The sequence below is a fragment of the Aulonocara stuartgranti genome, assembly GCF_965226115.1.
Source record: "Aulonocara stuartgranti genome assembly, chromosome: 7".
NCBI classification, from domain to species: Eukaryota; Metazoa; Chordata; class Actinopteri; order Cichliformes; family Cichlidae; genus Aulonocara; species Aulonocara stuartgranti.
Window position 1 is genome coordinate 20,406,841 of NC_138945.1, and position 22,106 is coordinate 20,428,946.

Consider the following 22,106-nt stretch of genomic DNA (forward strand, 5'->3'; position numbering starts at 1 on the left):
ACTTGTTGTCCTAATGCACCATACCTGTCCTGCGCAGAGCAGGCTAATATAAGCCCTGCAGGAAATTTCTAGAAGAATGCGCATGCATTAACTGCATACGTGAATCCCTACAGACTCTGGGACTGATGTCTATATAATTACAGTAAAAAAAAGGCTTAGCACACAGAGTGGATCACCAATGCTGTCCACGCAGAGAAGATCATAAATTTGATCCCTGCGGGTCTGTGAGCTTCTGCCCCGGAGGACGCTGCCTCTGCCAATGCATCTGTGAATGGTAGAGCGCAGATTAAGGCAGAACAGAAGTGTTAAGGTTATCACGCTCACACGACCAAAATAGACGCAGAGCGGGTGAGACAGCGGGCAAAGTAGCTCGGCTTGCGGTGAAGTGTGATGTGCTTAGTGGAAGAACAAGAGAATAATGCTGACGGACACAGAAACGCTGGAAAGCAGAGCAGATGATCAGCAGCGTTCCCGTGAGGAAGATCTCCTTGGACTGAAAGATGTGATCGACAAGTTCCGAGGGGAAGAGTTGTCTAGTTAAATGTGTCCACTGATTGGCTGGTAGTTAAGCTGCGAGGTGAGGAAGAGCATCAGGATCTTCTGCGATATCACACATCCAGTTTGAGCCCTTCGCTTTCACACATTCACTGGTGATATTTGAGGCACGTTAGCAGTTGTATTTGATGCTCAGAAATTTGCATCTGCTGAGGTCATGAGGGTACATTCAAGCATTGGTAGATGAAATATGTTGCAGAAATCATATCAGAGTGGGTGCACAGGAATAAAAAGAGAACATTTGTGATTCCAGAAGAGGAAAAAATATCAGTGGCCTGTTCAAATTGGAGACAATTCTGATTCACGGTGTCACTGTTTTAGCTGCAAACGTCTGCGTGTGCAGTTATTACTGCAGTTCTGCTCTAAAATCATACAGTTCAATATGATTCTTGAGACTTGTTTTTATGTGAAACACTTCGGCTTCTCTAAGTGTGTCAGGGCCTGTGTGGGATGAGTCCGTATGGTGAAAATATTTTGTTTTCATAACAACTAAATCGATATCTGGAAGAGTAACTGAGGCTGTGATTTTTTTTTAATAATCTTTTGTCTATTGTCTTTACTGATAGCTTAGAGATGAACTGCATGCATCAGTTGGAAATAACAACTACTTAAACAACCTACCAGGTTATTTGGTGAATTTCTATTTAATGCTACTTTTTACCTTCAACAGTTTATATAAATTTTACTGATAATGCTGCTATTTTTTTAGTTTTAAATGCATGCATGAGAGCCTGCGATGAAGAAGCAATGATGGTTTAGGGGGTCCTTTACTATATTAATAGATCATCGCTTGTTTTCTGCCTGTGTTAAGATCCTATTGATCACTATGTGGCTCTTAATTAAGTCTCTGTCTCCTAATTACTGCTGGGCCTCATTACCTAAATGTTCCTCTGCATTGAGATTCAGAGCTTTTTATGCAGCCTATGTACTTGCACGCATGATTTGGCAAGAACCAAGTTACAAGCACAACATTGCTAGAAAGGCTTTTCCTCTCCTCTTACACAGTATCCCAGTCTGTATGATAAGCAGATCTGCTGACTGATTAGCGTCCCAGCACATACAGTATGTTGCCTGAAGCTCTGAAATAATGCCAGCTCTGTTTATATTTATTTATTGCTGAACTATACTTACACCAATGTGATTACACATTGCACATTTCAGTGATGGGATTTATGATTACTTCCAGCAGGCTGCTTTTCTTTCAGAAAGAGACAGACCGGCATTGAAATGTTTTTTTTGCCATAGAAAATATAGAATGTTTCTCATTTAGCCTTACATGCTGTTGCCTTTTTTTAAGTAGACCAAGTACAGCGGGCAAAAGCTTTTTAGCCTTCAGAGGAGGAAAGGCAGTAAAAGAAAACAGGAAACTTGCAAATTCCCAGTGAATTCTCATTACGTCCCGGTATGATTTTTTAGAATCCAAGTTCAACTGTAATTTCGTGATTAAGCAAAACCAAAAGAGAGCCAGCAGGAGATTTACAAGATGATGCTAAGCAGGAGAATTCCAGATTTTCCTGGAAGCAGTTTTGTTATCCTTCAATCTAATAGCCAGTGGTGGATTTAATCTCCTCAAATTAGTCCCATGCTAATCCTCGCTAACCTCAAACAGAGGTCACTCATGTCCAATTTGAAGATGCATAAAGAACAGTTTGTAATTGCGTGTTTCAGGCCCACAGCTTGATGCTTGGTGATGAGTAATTCTCTTGCATGCTCTCTTCTCTGTGCATAGGATTCAAAATGTCTGCCTACAGTGCATACATCCACCAGACAGCTCGCAGTTGTATAAGCAAAAACTCTTCGTGCCATACCTTGTGGGCAACATTGATTTGAATTTTAATCCCTGCAGTATTATGTATCAGCATGCTGCTTTACATAAAAATATACCTGCAAAGTTTCAAAATGTTCTCTGCTCTGTTCTAACAACCCATCAAAAGGATGCGGAAAGACCAAGTGCATGAGCGACCTACTGGCTTGACAGAGCTAGCGTGTGACTTTCTATCACTATCATATCAAATCTTGGCTGTTTTTCTCCAATGTATTACAGGATTATGCTGACCTATGCCCTAATTCCCAGTCAAATTTGAGCTTGATGCATTTAATTCCAAGCCTATATTTTGCCAAAGCCAAACAAGAGCATTGGATATGCTTTTGGCTCTGTGTCAGCTCTACCTTTCCTGTGCACGAGGTTTATGAAAACGTTATAGTTGCTCAAAATGAACTCGGATCTGTCATATGACAGATTTGAGTCTAAATTTGGTTTCAAATGTTTATCTCAGAGCGATTCACTGCCACCGAACTGCAAAAACTGTCTTAAACCACAGAATAAACTTTATATTAATGTTGCTATTGGAGCAACATTTTTCAAACATTTTACATTCAGTTCAATTTTATTTATATAGTGCCAAATCAGAACTTTAGATTGTAAGGTAAAGACCCTACAATAATGGAGGGAAAACATGAACAATCAGAGGACACCTTATGAGCAGCCACTTGGCGGAAGTGGGAAAAAAAAACCTCTCTTTTAACAGGAAAAAACCTCTAGCAGGGCAAGACACAAACAAAATAGAAATAAATGGCCAGTACTGAAAACAAACCTACACTATAGGCTTCGAGTCTTTGTGAAAACAGACTTATCTCTTAAATGGCAGACACTGAGCCTTGAGCTAACAATCTGTAACCACTCTGCACTGGCTGATTTATCAAAATTAAGAAGAAATTTAGACTTTTTAAATGCTGGTCTGACAAAAGTTGAAGCATTTTTAAAGAGTTTAGTAAAAGGATCAATTTGCTTCTTGCCACAATGATAAACGATTGCATAGTACATTTTATAACTCGTGCCATACAGTAAAGTCCTCAGCAGTAGTCACTTTTTTATTTATTTGACCAGCTGTTCAGCTGTTGTCAGAACTCTGTTGCTTTTATTTTTAGATCTGGATTGATTTCCCTTACAGTAAACGTTGAACAGAACACAGGCATATATTAATCATTCCTCTCCATCAGCGGGATGCTCAGACACACTGCTGACTGCACGAAACAGAACGTTGCTGATGGGTGATCGAGTAGGTGCATATTAGCAAATTGAAGCGCATGGTTCTTAGTTGTGACACATATCCTGAGCAAGGGGCCGGCTGTGTGCTACATGAAAGCTTTGCAAGTTGTGTGTTTTCTTTGTCTGCTTGAGTCAAATAGATGTAAATTCGGACCTACACTCTCCGCATTCCTTCCTTTGCCCAATTTGATACAATTCATGTTTTCTTAGAAGCCTTACAGTGAGATAAAACAACAGATTACCACAAAAAAAAGAAAGAAAGAGGCTGTCCAACACAGTTAATTCTCAAAAGAGAAGTTGGATGATCGAGTATGTGCAAATGCTTTCTTTTAATTATGAGAAACACTCTGTAAAGGCAATATGGAGACATTGTGTTTGTATTAGCAGAGTGCGCTTCAGTGAACCATCTCACACAGTTCAAATTTATCCTTACATATCTGCACATCACAGTGAAGGTTATCCTTTGTAATCTGGTGACCTGACCAGCGATCTACACCTGCAGCCTCTTCTTTAAAACCCTATTTGAAAAAAACAAAACAAAAAAACCCCACTCCTGCCTTGTGGCTACCTCCTGCTGCTTGCAGGCTTTTCAAAGTGATGCCGCTGCAATGCAAACCCAAATAAACTCCACATTGTGTTAATGAGCATCTACATCATTTCCTCTCTAGCCTCTCTGACTCAGCGTGACCCAAAGGTCACAGAGGCTTCCCAGCAAAGTGAGACTGTCCCTGGGAATTTGTGAGACCTCCCTGTAACCCTCGCGCATCATAGAAATGTACCCAAAAAACTTCATCCTTATTTTTCACTCTTTTGCTTATGTATTAACTGAAAAAAGAAAGTGGAGAGAGAGTGATCAGCCTTTTCCTATTTCTGCCTATGAGTCATTTGCAATTCAAACAGGGCCCACTACTTCCTGTTTTCTAGTCTTGTTGCAATCCTTCAGGAGCATGCACCTCCAGAAATAGATACCTTTATCACTTCACGGCTACCTTATGCTCTGTCGCTTTCCTTATTATGTCATCAGGCTATATGTAAATATGCATGCGCACATAACAGAGGGAGAGCGAATTCTGCTAAAATAAGAGTACAGATATAGGCAGCAGAAGAGACACTGGGTGCACTGAGACAGCCGTCCTGTAAGCTAGTGGCTAATTTTAGCCTTTCATGGCAGTGCACTATATCTCCCCATGGATGAGTTGAACCATAGAGGGATCTGAGCACCAGCTCAGCCTCTTGTTCTCTCCTCTGTTCTATGTGCGGACACTGTCCTTTATTCAGAAAGGTTACAGGGCAGTCACAATAGACCGGGGTGGAGAGAGGAAGATTAAAAGAGCCTCTAAAACACCTGGGGTTTGGTGGTGGTGGGGGTTTAACAGATGATTTTGCATACAAATGGCAAAACTGGTTCATATCAGCACAGCCTGAAGTCCATGCTCTTGCAGATCTTATTTGGGCTTATTTGGAACTAAATTATATGCAGTAGTAGTAGTGTTTTTGTTAGTGTTTAGGTGCACACAAGGACAGAAAAAGACCATAAATGACCAAGGTTTTAGATATAGAGATAAAGATACTGGTGTGTGTTGTACATATATGTTTACTTACCTGAAAATCCTTGATTTCTTGTATTATATACAAATGTAAACATTTGTCAGTAAAAGGAAACCCCCGAAACAAAAAGTTCATCAGTTCTCATTTAAAAAACAAGCGAAGCGACTATATGTATAATAGGTAGAACAGGTAATGTATGGGGAATGGAAAGACATGAACTTAAAATAGATGGTAATTACCTGAAATGTCTCAATTCAACAAACTGGCGAATGGGGCAGGTTTATTATGCAAAACGAACCAGGGGGCTGGCGGGAGGAGAGATTGAGCTTCGGTGTGAGGAAGATTATGGAATAACTAACCTGGAAATAAGTAATGGGTTTCTGATGCTAATGAGAAACTCTGAATTAAAGCCACAGCCAACCAGGCGTGAGTCAATTCTCTTCGGCCAGATCCGACGTAAATGAAACCGCTTTGCGCCGCAGACATGCTTACTCACCCCGCTGATGACTTTCTATTCTGAAACTTTCGGGCTCTGATTAAACAGCCACACCAGCACCGACACCTTTTCCAGCTCACAGCATTGAAACACACTTACGGGCTAATTATTCCAGAAGTTTGCACTTCCCCTCATCATTCACTTCACTTCCTCTGTGCTACCTACTCTAGCTCTATGTGTCTCCTCTATTGGTCAGGTTATTTTTTTTGGAAAGCAGCCGTGTTCAGTTATGAGCAGCTCAACATCTGTGAGTGCAGAGATACATGCGCACACACGCGTGCAGGCACACACAGACGCTGAGGCACTTTGGAGGACAGACAGGCACACTGTGCCCTCAGCTTCAAAGGTGACTTTGTACTTTTGTGAGCGTTTTAAGTGTTTTTAATCTTTTTTTTAATCTTTTTGTGTCCCTGAAATACCAGTGCATCCAACGTTTGAGACTCTTACAGATCTAAATCTGGGCCGCTGTGTCTGTGTTGCTTACTGAAGTTTATATTTCTTCATAATGCCGTGCTTGCATTTGGCTTACGAATGTCAGAATTTGAATAAATGCTTTCGCACAACCAAGCAGATGCTGATGAGGTCTCTATCTCTCCTTTCTTCTGTCTTTCTCTTTGGCAGATTTTCCATATGACCTATGACCTGGCTAGTGCAGTGGTAAGAATATTTAATTTGATAGGTATGATGCTGCTTCTGTGTCACTGGGATGGCTGTCTGCAGTATCTGGTGCCTCTGCTCCAAGACTTCCCCCCTGACTGCTGGGTGTCCCTAAACGGTATGGTTGTAAGTATTACACACTCTTCTCTTTTGTTTGTTATTTTTGGATTTTTACTGTATAAAAGCTGTACAGCAGACTCGCTTTTTAACACCTGCCACATGTCAAGCCTATGGAAACAATCTCATTCCTATACAGCAGTTTTCTCAATCTTATTTTTTAATCAAAACCATAAATGAACAGATGTGATCAGATGTAGCCAGCTAACAATTTAAAAGTGCAGGGGTTTGTTGAAAGGGCCTTTTCTCGTAGCACTGAAATGTGTCCACCTTGTTTTCCCCCGTTAAAATACACTTGCTACATCATGCTAATACCACACCTGTACATGGCCCACAAAAATAGATAGCACTCTGTTTTATTATGTATGTAAACAACATGAGGACAGAGACACAAATATATTTTTGCAGATTTTTGTAGCACAGCTCTAGTTAGTCCTAAAATTACATTAGATTGTAACAGAGAGAGATTATAGAAATAAAGCAAAACATTGTTAAAAAAATGGGCAGCAAAGCGAAACATTAGTCTTTTTTGACAGTGATTTGGCCTCTTTGGTATTTCTTTAAATTACCACCCATAGACTTTATAAACAGTCATGTGAAAAATAAAGTTTTCACAGTCCTGTGAAAACCTCAGCACACCTTTACTGCTTCACTAGGTAAGTAAACTCCACAGGCCTCAGTTAGCATGGTAAAAGTTGCCAGGAGGAAGCTTCTTGTCTCCAAAAAGAACACGGCAGTATGGCTTAGGTTTGCAAAGCTTCATCTTATCAAGACAAGGTGAAAGATGTTTGATAATGCACAGCGCCATATTTGTTGTAAAGCCAAACACAGCACATCAGCTCAAACACCTCATACCAATTGTCAGGCACGGTGCTGAAAGGGTGATGGTTTGGGCTTGTTTTGCAGCTACAGGACCTGGGTATCCTCCAGTCACTGAGTTGACTGTGAAGTCCTTTGTATACCAAAAGTATTCTAGAGTCAGATGTGATGCCATCTGTCCATGCAAAGCACCAACTACAACAGAATGGCTGAAAAAGAAAGGATTCAAGCTATTGCAATACCTTGAATAAGGTGTTTTTTTTAAGTCCACCCTTAAAACTCACCTGTTTAAAATTGCTTATGTTTAAACCTCTGCATGCTTTTAACTTTTATCTGTTACTCTTATTATTGTGTATATTGTGTATTTGTTGTACAGTGTCCTTGGGTGCTCTGAAAGGTGCTATTTGTAAATGAAATGTATTATTATTAGTAGTAGTAGTAGTATTATTAATCGTCAGCTGGTGGTCTTTTCACAATGTCTGGTCATGTTATAGTTCCAAAATAGGTTCAAAGTGAAAGTTGCAGCAGTGGCATCTGTCACCTCAACATCATTGTTAGCCCTCCTAGTAATAGAAAGTTTCTCTTTGAGAATTAATATAACTATTATCCTATCACAATAACACAAAATATCTCATCTTAAGTGTCACTCAAACCCGCTTCCTCTTCCTTTTAAGTCTTTCTTATTAAGACCTATCCTACCCAGCTATTCAGCTTCAGATGAAAAGACGAGAATTTCTGTATTTGTCAGACTGATATCAGAGATAGGACAGGGACACTATATGTCATTGTAAGAGTCCTATGTGTTAAGATTACCATCCCACATATGAAATAGAAATTGGATGTACAAAACAGTAAATAACTAAAAAAGGTTGCTGTTTTTTTTGTTTGTTTGCTTTTTAAATATCCCCAGTAATACTTGTCTCTGTATGTGGAAAATACTTTGTGTTCACTAACACGTGTTAAACATATTAGTTGTCATTGTTAAAAAACAAACGAATAAAAAAAGACACATGTATTTCATTTCTTCTTTGCAACGATCTGATCTGTATTTCTCACAGTCTGGTTATTGCCGTCATACTGCAACCAGTTTAAACCAGGGACAGGGAATACAGCAAGCATGGTTGCTGCATTTGTTTATGTTGCATAAACAAATACATGCAAACCTCAATGAACTGAAACAACGTCATTAAGGAGCATGGGCCAAATATCCTCCACAGCGATGCGAGAGACTAACAAAGCCATACGGAAACAATCACTTCAAGTTATTGCTGCACTTCAAGTGATTTTCGCAGCAATGAAAGCTTTCCTTTTCACGACTGTAAAAATGTAGCATAATGTTACACGTTACTTTGTGTATTACTGTTTTTTGTATTACTGATTGTGACTGTAAATGTAACAGTAGAGTGAGTGGTGATTGTGGAGTGTCTTGCGGCCCTAGGTGAAAATTCACAATATACACGCTGACGTAATCTTTCTAGTTACGTGTATCAGTGTATGAAAAATGTAAGCCAGTGTGTCCCCTGTGTACAGTAGAAAGCTGGACAACTGGACAGTGTCAACACAGCTTATGTTTGATTTCTTTGGGGACTGTCCCCTCGTTTGGACTTTTTCTGTATCTTTCATCTTCCCTCTTCTCCTCTTGAGTTGAGGTCAAGCGGACTGTGCTTGCCCGTTTTGGACTGCTGTGAGCGCGTGCAGACCTCCTGGGTAATGCTGATTGTAAATACTCCCCCGCGGAGCTCTTTTGCCGTCTCCTCTCCCTCTTTCTGTGACAAACATTTCTGTGCTGCACGAGCGCACGAACTGTTTAGAGGCATCATACCGGAGGTGCAAATGTCAGCTTTTATAAACGTCACAGCTCTCATCTTTACTTGGAGGCAACGAGTTGCCCAAGTGCGTTTGATACCAGCTAGCATGTGTTATTCATCCAAACAGACATTATCCATCTCTGTTCGCACCAAAGGAATTTGCACTGATGTAATTTCCCACAGAACTGTCACAATTCATCCTTGTTAATGGTAACTACGGGCGAACATCTCCTCAGTAACCCAGATTCTTAAACTTCCTTTTAAACAGCAACACTCTGGGTTCATAATTACTTGTCGCTGTAAAACTTAATGATAAACATCTCCTTGCATGCACGCTGCGTGTTGCTGATCTTACTGAGAATAAAGCTGGTACATCCTCCTTCTATGCAAATCAATATCAAAGGGAGATGGTGTACAAGCCTAATTTGGTGCCCCCCGTGTGGCTATAGCTGCAGCCTGCAAAAATTGCCTCTAAAACAAATAAGGCATAAATCAGTGCTAGAAGCCTGTGGGTGAGCTGTTATGACACGAAACCCTTTCTCCAAGCTGTATTCACTTGTATGTAGCTAAAACATTGCAAAGATGGCTTTGTATGTTTGTTTTACACTTTCTCTGATGGGTTAGCTACTTGCTGGTGAATTGACACATCCTAAACTCTCTCAGGCAGCTTTCTTGATATTTCTTCAGGAATAGATATCCAGGCTTCTTGAAGCTCTTCTTTGGATATTAACTACCTTTTTGTTCTGTTCTCTGTTATGATGATCCCACACTGCTTCAGTAATGTCTGAGCTCTAGGGAGACCAATCCATCTTGTGTTTTCCCATCCTGATATGCTTTTATACTGTATCAGCACCGTGTTTGGGATCATTGTCTTTCTATAAATGAAGCCACTGTCAATCAGATGCTTTATGCATGATATTGCAAACAAGCTCAAAATCTGATGGTACTTTTCTGCATTAATTCCATCGCTTCCATCAGATCTCCAACACCACTGTTGTACCTCTCTCCTGACCTCCTCTTGCAGTCAGTCTCAGATGGCTTAACAAACAGAACAAATGGAAAAATCGCTTTAAAATGGCCATGCACAAATACTCAGGGAAAAAGCAGTTTTGGAGACAATAGGTCTCCAAAGCGTGGAGACCTATTGTCGAAGAGCACTTTTAAAGAAACAAATTATAAAGAAATAAAGGGGTCGTCTGAATTCTGCACAGTGCTGTATATTATTTACAAATATTCATACAAATTTGCAAATCTAGTTTGGGTCATCAAATATGTATTTGTCTGTAAGTAATGAGGGCAATTTTTATCCCGCTGAGCCGCTTACAGCTGAACCAAATTCATCTTGCCCTTTAAAAAAACATTAAGGAGCATATGAGTTCATCAGTGAGTGCCAGTATTATGTTTGCTTTTACATTTAACCAAAAGCAGGTGTCCTACACATGATAATTGTTACTCTTTGTCAAATTTCTAAACGACAAGGCTAAGAATGCTGAAATCTTAGAAGAGAAGGCTATGCACACTCCAATGACAGAAAGCCACAAAGAACGTGAAACTGTGGAAGTATATTTGGATTTAAGTTCAAAATTCATAATTTTCTGGATAGCTTTAAGATTTTTTTCTTCTCTGTTTTATGAGGGGGCGATCCTAAAAATAACTCACAAAGAAAACCACGAGGCATTTTAGAGGTAAAATCTGTTTAAGCCAGTGGTACTGTAGATATCTGCACATGAGCATAGTGTTACTGATGGTGATGTGGCAGAATGGGCAATTTGCAGAATCTCTTCCCTGTGGATCTGTGCAGAAGTGCAAGCCTGTGCACTGACTGCTGTCTGGCAAATCCAAAGTGATAAGGCCAGCTCGCATATGGGATTCCTCTTCTCACACCATCGCAATGCATTAGCATTCACAAGTTGAAAATCAGGATAAGGTATCTTTTCCTCCGTTTGCTGTGTTTGCTGCAGGTATAAATAAACAATACAGTTAAACGTTGTCATCAAGAGGTTTGTCTTTGTCTCTGTCCAAAAAAGGAGAGCTTTAAAGCCATATATTGCATCATATTTTTTTCTGTTGTTGGCTCCGTGCTTTCAGTCTCCAGCTGTGAGTAGAAGAGTGAGGCCAGCAAGGGCTGCAGATACTGCTGAGTGGTGCTGTGCACAGTCTAGGCCTGTTATCTTCCTGACTAATGGTCTGAGAGTAGCTTCTTACTCTTTAGAGGCTGCATTTACTTAATCACCAAACAAGATAATGCTGCTGTCACTATGTTGGCTCATGTTGGAAGGTGGTGGGCTGTGGTATTGGATAGGCTGTTGTACAGCTTAAAGATGCATGTGGTGGAGCATTTGTGAGTGTATGTGTGTGCCTACTGTTCCTGGCCAAGCTCATATCAAGAGAGAGACAGCAGTAGCCCTGCTGAGGGCTCCTGTCTCAGAGAGAGCTAGAGGCCAAAAGACAGGTGGATATACTGTACGTAGACACAAGGGGGAAAAGGGAAAAAAGGACAGAAACGCCTGGCTAACCATGCACAACTGCCCTTCAGTATCAGTCACCCTTCCTGGCTCCTTTTATCCATGGACCACCCACTTCATTTCCTTCCATTTCTTCTCAATCTCCCTGAATGAGTCACTTTCAAAAGGCGGGCTCAGTCCTGAATTTATGAATTAATCAGATGTGTCACCCTCTTCCCTTCTTTCACATCACACTTCCCCTCAACATACACATTGGGCTTATGGAAGGAAAATGCAAGACTGCTTCAGTCCCTATGCGAACAGCTTGTTTTTGGATTCTTTTTTTGGCTCTCGTTGGTAATCATTTTTTGTTAGCTGAAAGAATTGTGTGCTATTTGTCAACTGATACAGTAGGATGGTTTAATCAAGCTTGTGTGAGGGTATTTGGACCACAGCTGCTGAGCTTTCAGAGGCTGTTGTGGGATCTTAAAAAATAAAGTTCTGTTGTGAGGAGAGCCTTGTGAGAAGACAAAGAAAAATCACCGTACCTCATTCATCGTAAAGATTGGGTGGAAAATCGCAAAAGCAAACATTTATAAATTGGAACTATCTTGATAATTGGTTAATAGTTCCCAGTTTAAGCAAGAATGCCAAATATTGCCAAGTTTCAGATATCCAAAGGCTTTTTTGTCTGTAACCTCTGAGAAGACTTCTGCCACGAAAATGTTAAAAAAGAAAGAAGAAAAGAAATGGCACGTGTACCACTGCCAGTCAGTAAAGTTGCACTTTAGATCCATGATTGTCCAGAATTGATCTTTGACCTATTAGATATAATAATCTGCTGCCTCTTCTTTCAGCTGCTGCCTCTAGGGGTCGCCACAGCAGACCCTCTCAGCTTATCACTTCATAATTTCATACTATTTGACTGTTATATACAATATGGTCATGATTAGCATTTGAATTGTGGCTTCACGGTTAAAAACATGTTTTTTTTTCTTGCCACAGTGACCTTGACCCTTGACTACCACATATCTGATTGGTTGAGCTGAAGTTAAAGTTTGCCAAAATGCCAAAATATGAGGAAATTCCCTCAAACCTTTGAAGTGATTGTGCGTTTACAAGAAAGGAGCAAACAGAGTTACACACAGATGAATCTGAAGATATGTCTCGGGCCACATTACTGGTGCCAGTGCATAAAAAAACTTCTGTAGAGAGATGAAGTCCATTAGTACTGCTACAGGTGATGAACATAAAAGCTCACGAGACAATGACAACGCACACAGTGAGATACATCACTGGGCGCGCTTTTTTTGGTGTCGATGCAGGCCTGCACATCGCTTTACTCTGTCATCTGTGTTTAAAGGCCGCCGTGCCTTCTGTGCGCTCCCAGGGAGAACAGCTTGCAGTTTGATTATGCAATTGAAAAATGAATATTGCGCATTGCTTCTTTTTTTTTTTGCCATTCAAGGACTGTTTGTTGGGTTTAGGGAGTTAATCAGTGATTAAATTAATCAGTTGAGGCAAATTTGCTCATTCACTTATTTTCTCTGCAGACACGCACAGGCGCAAACAAAAAAAATAAAATGTTAAATAAAACTAAAACATATTTACAGGGCAACCAGATCTTGCTACACACTCTATTGAGTATAATTTGTGCTGCAGTGAAACTAAGTATCAGTGCAAATCTTTGGGAGTCCAGATGAAAAATAAGTTTAATTGCTGTCATTTGTCCTCGGACTGTTCTCTTTTTTTGCAAAATTGTGTTCTTTGCAGCAAGGCATTACATCCTGTTAGTCTCATAGTTTGTCAGTATCAACAACAACCAAAGCCTCTGGGTCGCACTGAACACGAGGATAATGGTGAATCATCAGCCGCCTTCCTGGTTTCATCTTGAGAGAGAGGACTGCTGATTCTGTGACTAATTAATTAAAATGCAAGCAAGTGGTTAAAATGCACGAGCGTGCTGTCAAAACAACGAGCACAGTTAAATTATAGATACTTTGAAGTTGCTGGTGCTTAAACAATAGTGCGGAATTGGGATCGCTTTAATGTGTGTGGTAATGAAGTCTGAACCTGCGCTGCTGTTCTTACGGGGCTGCTGAAAGATGAATATGCAGTGTCTGATGTGTTTTCCTGCTAAAAAACAGAGCTTAATTATATTTAGAATAATGTTAGAGGAAATGAATACATTTGTTGTGTTGGCAAAATCTATATCAAGGGGGCTGTACATTGTGAACTATAGGAAAGCAACTAGAAACTGCTTTTTCTGCACTGAGAGTGAAATGACTCACTCTTCCCAAAGGAAGGCTGTACAGAACCAGCCCTGGAGATTTCTAGTTCTCATCACTCTTTATGCATTAGATAAAAGTGTGCATGTATCTGTCCTTTTGTGACCAACCTAATCAGACAAAAAAATGGGTGCTGAGCATGAGTGCCTGCTGTAATCATAGCGCACTGCCCCAGAGCTGTGACTCACATGCCGTGATGGCAGTCAAAATGCAAATTTAAGCAATCACACTGAGGAACAGCAGTGAGTGAAGAACAGCGAAGTGAAAAGCGGTGATGCTGTTGGTTTTGTTCGATAAAAAGCTCCTGTAAAGTCCACTTTGCAGACATCATTACCACAGTATCACTTCAGTGAGACAGCTCATGTTTGATATTATTTATCACAGCAGCAGAACATAATAGAGTTTGGCGTCTGGGATCCGAGCTCATCACTTCCCGTAAATATGTCACGTATAGAAACGGGGGGCAGCTTACAAGGTGGTTGCTGGGATGCTGGGGTAATGGAGGGGTTGAGACAGCAGACAGCGATGCAGGGCTGCAGCAGCACTGACGTGTCAGAGGGAAAGATGGGAAATTTTGCAGCTTAGATAGACCAGCAAATTGGCAGGTTGTGTTTGGTGTACGACACGAGGAGAACGAGGAGTGTGTATGACGCAGTTCGGCTAAAGCCTGACTGCCTGAACTAACTTGTGGGCTTTGCTCCATTTGTTAGGAGAGAATTTTCTCTCTGCCTCTGCCTGGTAAAGCTGCCTTTGGATATTTTGCTTCTGTGTCTCCCAGATGTCAAATCGTAACAATGGGCAGCTGGAAACGATCGTGATGATCAGTTCCACATTTGGAGGACTCACAATAATCCTTCATAACAAGCTCCATAACCTGCAGTGCCCCAAGCACGCAGCTATTATCCCCACTGCTTTAATGTTACAGTGAAATGTCAACTCAGAACTGAGCTACTTCTGAACAATTCAGTCTCTATCAGTCTGTTTAAGATAAAGAAAGAGTGAAAATTTGGCTTAAGGAATCACTAAAGTTGGTCATGTGATCCATGCTTCTTTTTTTTTTTTATTAAAGATTCACTGACACTGCACTGTCAGAGCCAACTTACCAATGTTATCAGTATATTCCACAAAGCAGCTGTGGAATAAATTTAATGCCACGTTTGACTGCCTGAGTTATTTGCTCATTATTATATGTCTTTGGACATGGGAGAAGGAAATATTCGCAGTTATTATACCTCGTGATATAATAAATGTGAGCTCAGCTGGTCAGTTTGCCTCATATGAAGAAACATTTTTATTCATTTTACAAATTGTCTACAGGTCATTCATGATTATTTGACTCCTAATTAATTGTGCGTTACAAGTGATAGACCACTGTTTCAATCTGATTAGGTAGGCGGATTAATGTAAGCAAGAGGATGATAAAGCTAATTCTGCTATTTTGGAGAGGTTTATGTACAAACATTGATGGGAAATAAGGATGGACAGCGAAGTTGAACAGACAGAAACTGTGAGGTTAGTCCCCAGGCCCTTAATGCCCAAAGCACTGCAGAGATTTCTTTGTTGGAGCAGTTTACTTGTGCGACAGATTCATGCAGAGAAAAACAGCAAAAGGTGCAGTGAGTCATTTCGGACTTTGTGATATCATCTGGCAAAACCATGCCTCTGTTTTTCCATGCATACAAATATGTCAACACAAACACAGCCCGTCGTTGCTGAATAAACACTCACCCACCATGTGAAATATACACGTGTGAAAGAACATCTAGGACCCAAACTGCATTAGTTCCAGGTATATGGTTGGGTGACTTTGTTCTCTGTGTGGAAATACATTATTGTGTGTATGTGTTGTGTGCTACAGTGGACGGGTGCTTGTGCTGAAATGCTAGCTGCAGATATTTCCAGTACAATGAAAGCCACGATCCCTGTCATGGACTGCTGACCTGCCACAGCTTTCGCAGCTGGGATGGCACCAGCTTCCTACATCCCTAAGTGGGATAAGGAGTTAGGTGGATGGATGGATGGATGAATGGATGGATAGAATATTTGAACCTAAAGGTAATATTTCAATGGTTTAACACACACACACACACACACACACACACACACACACACACACACACACACACACACACACACACACCATATTTTATTGATTATCCTGTTGAGTATCATGTTATAAAAATTGAACACGCTGTAATTGATAACAAATCCTGTAATCAGTTCTGGAGGAAACAACTAATCTGTGTTGACATAAGAACTGATGAGTCATCCAGGGCTAATGATTTGCTATAAATGTGCATCTGTCATCAAATTCAAGTGGGATTCACTAATTCCCACTTGAATAACTGAGTGGACTCAAGCAGATCAGGCAATGGCATGGCAAAGGGGACAAAATGGGCATGATGGCATGTGACACATGGATCTGAGGCAAATGGGGGAAAAAAGAGACTATCTAAGTTTCCTATTTCTATCACTAGCTGTTCTGCTGTGTGTGATAGGTATTCTGCATGGAGTGCTTCCTCAGCACTTCATCTTTGCAGGAGGTGAAGCTTTTCGGGGTGTCAGCAAAATGTCTGTGAGCACAAGCTTTGTACCAGGCAGTCTGTCACATTTGTCTCTAGATAGTGGATTACTGAGTTTCACAGACATGCAGTAACTGCAATGGGCTCGCTTAGTTGCCCACTAGAGATTTTGCCCATCTCCAGAGGGAAAAGGCATACTTTCACATTAGACATGCTGAGACTAAAAAAAAAAGCAGGAAAAACAGAAATGAGGGAAATCTGAAATGCAAATGAAAGGCCTTTCAAGCCATGTCCTTGCATTGTGCTACTACCTGATAATGTGGATTACTAAAATTTAAGAGGCTCTGCATAAATCTCTGTTGAAAGCGACTCCTGATAAGATTTCATACTAAAAAAAAGACTTTTAAAAGAAATAGTCAGTGACTATCCTAACACTGCCAGTTAGGTTGGCTCTTTATTTACAAGTTTTAAAGAAAGAAAGAAAGCACTCAATTAATCAGTCAATCAATAGCTGATGTCCATCTTTTGCTCTGCATATAGACTGGTTACCTGCATGATATTAAAGCATATTTTCTAAAACTAACGATGACCATTTAAAGTTCTGCTTCCATGCATTTAAACTTTTATCACCAGTCTTCATCCACCAAGCAAGTTCTTTCCAAACTACTTAGTCTGAATTATGTGGCTCCTCAAAAACCCTTCTGGACACATTATCGGATAACAGTGGACCCATGAACCCAAGTTGCACTATATGGACAAAAATACTGGGCCAAATCTCTTAATCTTTGACTTCAGGTGTTTTTACTCCTATTGCCATGGGGGTATAAAATCAAGTAGATTCAGTGCGGTCTGCCGTCACATTTGTGAAGGAATGAGTCATTTAAAGAGGTCACTGAATTTGGGTGAGGTAATACAAACAGGATGCCACCATCGCAACAAGTCAGTTTGTGAAATTTCTTCCCTTGTAGAAATTCCACAGCCAACTGCACGTGGTATTTTTGCAAAGTGGAAGTGTTTAGAAACCACAGCAGGGTTAATCTTCTGGCATTAACATCAGCACAAAAGTGCACCAGGAGCTTCATGAGAAGCATTTCTATGGCAGGGCAGCTCCTTTGGGTGTAATATGTAAGTGACCCAGTACTTTTGTCCGTATAGTCTGGATACTGGATACATAGTTTAGAAGCTGTTTTTTTTAACCTTTGCAAAGCAGATGCAAACAGAGAGAGAAGGTAAAAAGGTAGAAAGTTCATTCATTCAGTAAACCCATAAGGTTCAGAAGCATGAAGATTATGTTGGCTGAGTGTTAGTGATCCATCAAAGGAAAGTCTGTTGTTCCATTTTTATCTGCCGCGGAGCCTTTCTTCCTTGTCTTGCTTGGCAGTAACTCCCCCCAAACCTCCTCTGTCCCTCCTTCCCTTTTTCTTCCCCTCTGGTTCTTTCAGAACGTTTCTTGGGGTAAGCAGTACTCCTATGCCCTCTTCAAAGCCATGAGCCACATGCTGTGCATCGGTTATGGTGCCCGGGCACCCGTCAGCATGTCTGACCTTTGGGTCACCATGCTGAGTATGATTGTAGGAGCCACGTGCTACGCCATGTTTGTTGGCCATGCTACAGCTCTAATCCAATCACTGGATTCCTCACGGAGGCAGTACCAAGAGAAGGTAAGAGTCCTGCAGTGGCACACACAATATTAAATTCCTGAGATTTAAAAGAACACTGGGTATGATACATGGTATGATGTATGCGTACACATCTTTAATGGTTTGTTGTTTAAAGGTAAGTTAAGCTAAGTACTACTGAGATGGTCTCAAAGTATTAATGTGATTTTTTTCTTTTTTTGTGACTCTGTAAAGTCCTGCTCATTGGAGCTGGATTTAAATAAATTAGCCCTCAATTACACTGTGGACCAATAGGTTGAGCTCCCACAATATAAATATAAATATATCCGCAGCGATGACTAGGAAAGAGGATTTCCTACCTACCCCCAAGCAGATCTCTTAAGGTCAACAGGGTGATGAGGTCTATGACATAAGCAGCCACCTCACTGTCTGTATGCTGCCAGTGGACACATTTTATTTTTCCCTTTTCCTTCAGTTCCTATTACATCATTATATCTTCTTTCTTTTTTTTCACGTAGAGGATGATTATCCAGCATTTCAACTGAGCCACCATCTGTGATCCCGCTGTGGGGCCTGGGCAATTCCCAGAACACCCAGCCATGACTGATGCGCTTTGTGTTTGCACGCAAGAAGCAGAGTTTAACTCCCAAACTTTGCCTGTGCTTATGCTGCAGAACGCATTGTACATACCACACTATTGGGCGTGGGGATTAGTCCTCTATGGTATGTCTTCATCCACAAACAAGTTTAGGATTAAGATAACTTAATCTTTAACTTACAGGATGATGTAAGAACAGTTACATCAGGTCACACTGATTTTGTAAGACACTCCTTTTCTTCCCAAAGGAAATAGTTTTTTTTTCCAAATATGATATAAAGACAGTGAGTCAGCTGAAATGCGATTAACAGAAAGCGCTAATTATCTTGTCTTAGTACATTCTTATTTACTATGACATGCTGTGTGTGTGAGAGCTGAAACAATTACTCAGAAATTAAGTCTTTAACAGTGTTTAATGCAGGGTTTATTCTTCAAGCCATTTTTCACCCAGTAATGGAGTCTAATTCCTGCATTTCAGTATATTTTTTATTTTAAGCATTTGCTACTTTTCCGTGTCAAGAGATATCAGAAGTGGCAATAATTAAATAACTAAAGACAATAAATCTTCATATACAAGTTGTTCAGTTTGTTATTTAAGACAATTTTTCAGTATTTGTCTATGATTTCAGAAAAATTATTTAGATATTATTTAAATAGAAAGCAATTAAACAGATTAATTTAGAATATAAGAAATAAAACTGATGTTTTCCCTTTAAGTTTTCATCATTTTTTAAAATTATATTATGAAAATGGGTTATAATGGGTCAGGAAGTTAAAAATATTATTACCAATTACTTTGATTTTTCCCGCCATGTAATTATTCATCTTTTAATAATCTATAAAAATTTTCATGTGGTTTAACAGCACACTTTTTGACTTCCTGAATTCAATGAATGTTGATCATATCCATCCACTAAGCGAGCCCTCCAGCAGCTTACATCCCTATTGAGTTTATCAGAACATATCCACACAAACGCACACACAGAGGCACGACTGGACAGAGGTACAAAGCACACATTATTTATCCTTCCAGAGATGTAGTCATAATTCTTATCAGAGCATTGGTAAAGTCACCTTGGCTATTACAGGACGTGCTAAAATACCTCTTCATTAATTTACACCTTGCTTATAAAATCATTTAGCCATTGTCGGTTTATTCAAGTGTGATGGCCCGACCTTTCCAGCTGTCCTCATGGTCAGTCCAATCTAGAGGAACATCCCCCTCGGTGCGTTTTGGCACCACATTGCAATCTTACATGTCACCTAAAACTTGAAATTAAAACTGCAGTTTCTATTGTCTTTGCAAAAGTGTTATCACAAATCCGCACAAATTAGTAAAATGCACATTTATCATTATCAATACAAAGTGTTGTTTGACACATAAATCAGATCAGATGAAACAGATTCGAAGAACAAGACAGCAAATAAAAGGGCTATAATAAAAAAAATTAATGGTATGCTGACTGATCATTAATATGCAGATATAATTATGAGTTATATTCACAGCATAGCAAAAAAATTTTTAAAAATCATGACGGCAGGTTGCCCTCAGCAAACAAGCGAGCCGTGCCAAGTCACTGTTTGAATTAGTGGCACATCTCCAGCTCAGTTGCTCCAAAGCAGATGTACATCACACACTATTTTTAATCTACATCCCTTTCTGTCCCTCTAACGTCACCCCAGGAATCGAACTGACAGCTTCGGGGCCGCGAATGCCATGTTCATGGTAACGGAGCTCCAGTGTGGAGCCAGGTTCAGCAGGGGCTGATTTGCTGCATGGCTGTGCATATCAGTGGAGCAGGCTGCAGAGCAGCAGGGATGGGTTCAGGGTGCTGAGCCTCTAGCCATTACATCTATCACTGCCACAGCTGGAGGGTTGGAAACATGGATGGAGAGATGGATGGGGATGCGAGGTTATAAGTTATCTGAGGCCGGAGGATGTTTATGACAAGAACATGATGAGCAGTAAGAAAGTAAAGTGATTGTTGTTGATAGGTTCTACTTAATTTCCAAAAACTCAAAAACTACTTTTATCCAGACTAGGAGAAAAGAAAAAACAGACCAAGCAAAAGCTATAGAGAAGAGAGGAAACAGAGATAGTGGGAGGAGAGGGAAGGAAATGAGGGTTTAAAGTATGTATGATATAGAGACATGTCTGCTGTCAAGCCCTGGTGCTGCCACAGTGCAGCTGAGTTGCTCTTTAAGATATGTCCAAGATGTCCCACATTTCATATTTCGGTCTGAGGTTCATTGCAAAGCTAATGTAACTACCTCCCTCCTCTGAAATATTGCAAAGATAATTAAATAGTTTCAAAACAAGTTTCTGAAACATAAATGATTCTGTAAAGGAATACTGTGACCGTGCACCCATCAGATGTCAAACACAGCATCTTGCAATTACATTTATGTCATGCAAGCACTACAAATGGGGTTGCAATTAAATGCATCGTCCTCTGCGTGACACAGACGGGTATCAGATCAATTCCTGCTCAATAAAAGAAGCGTTGAGCACATACAAAGTGGATGAAGCATTTCAAGTCTTTGCACTAATTGCCTGCCCTCTTTAAACTGTCCTTCACGTCTTAGGACACATTCTGCAACAGAGGAGGTTTCATCATTTTACATAATGCTGCTAAACATATATTTATGGGTGATGTTTAACTTTGCAAATTGCAGTGCGCCTGGGTTAAATTAGATCCACAGGAATGCCCCAGGAGTGCCATCAGCCAGGAAAGAAGTGGGTTCTGCCAAGTGACACATCCCAGTGTGGGTGTTAGTCTGACTGGGCCCTGACTATTTCTAGAGAGAGAACGAGAGTGAGAGAGAGAGGGGGGATAAAGAGAGAAATGGATGAGGTGGGATAATGAGGAATGTAGTCAGCATTTATCTAAATTGCTCCTTTAGAAAGTAATTAACCAATAAAATTACACATCTGAATTAATATGAGAATGGAAATTAGTCATAATGAAAAGATAATGTGACGTTAAAGCTGAAGGCCCCATATCGAGCCTAAAATGTGCCCCCATTGCCTTACTCTGTGCCCCACCCTGACCACCCGAGTCGAAATGGACCGGTTGAGCCCCTGCAGACACCTTCTGACTTCGGCTGTGTGAACTCAAAATAAATCAATTTCCCGCAAACAAAGCTCTGGTCCCTTATCACCTTTCTGCAGCCGGGTGAGAAATCAATGAGGGAGGCACTGGGACTCGAGTGGCTCCTCTCGCTAACAAATATCGTTTTATGGGGCTGCCTGCGTCACATTGGTCAAAGCCTCTCAAACTGAACTGTCCTACCAGCCTCGCAGCTGCTGCTGGCTCTCACCTCTATTCTCTTTGTTGAGGTTCATTTTCAGGTGTTGGGGCTTTGGCCGTGCTCGCCGACTACTCTAAATAAATGAGCCAAAGTTTTTTCTGTGTTCTTGTGGGTCAGTACTTGCCTGCAGGATAATGCAGCTGGACGTTACACTCCTGCTAATTTTTAGTTAATTACTGGAAACAGGATGTAGAAACAAGAAAAAAACAAAGACAGGAAAGGAAAGAGGATAGCAATAAATCACAACACCTGTCACCTCACGATGCTCTATATT

At 40.5% G+C, this 22,106-nt stretch overlaps 1 protein-coding gene across 1 annotated transcript in view; it reads left to right on the forward strand.

Annotated features, from left to right (window-relative positions):
* The window catches only part of hcn1 (hyperpolarization activated cyclic nucleotide-gated potassium channel 1), a 72,226-nt gene that overhangs the window by 27,216 nt on the left and 22,904 nt on the right, over positions 1 to 22,106 (forward strand). Inside the window, exons 3-4 of the mRNA XM_082539658.1 lie at positions 6,270 to 6,431; positions 17,746 to 17,964. Coding sequence (XP_082395784.1) covers positions 6,270 to 6,431; positions 17,746 to 17,964 — 381 coding nt within the window. The remainder of the gene's footprint in view (positions 1 to 6,269; positions 6,432 to 17,745; positions 17,965 to 22,106) is intronic.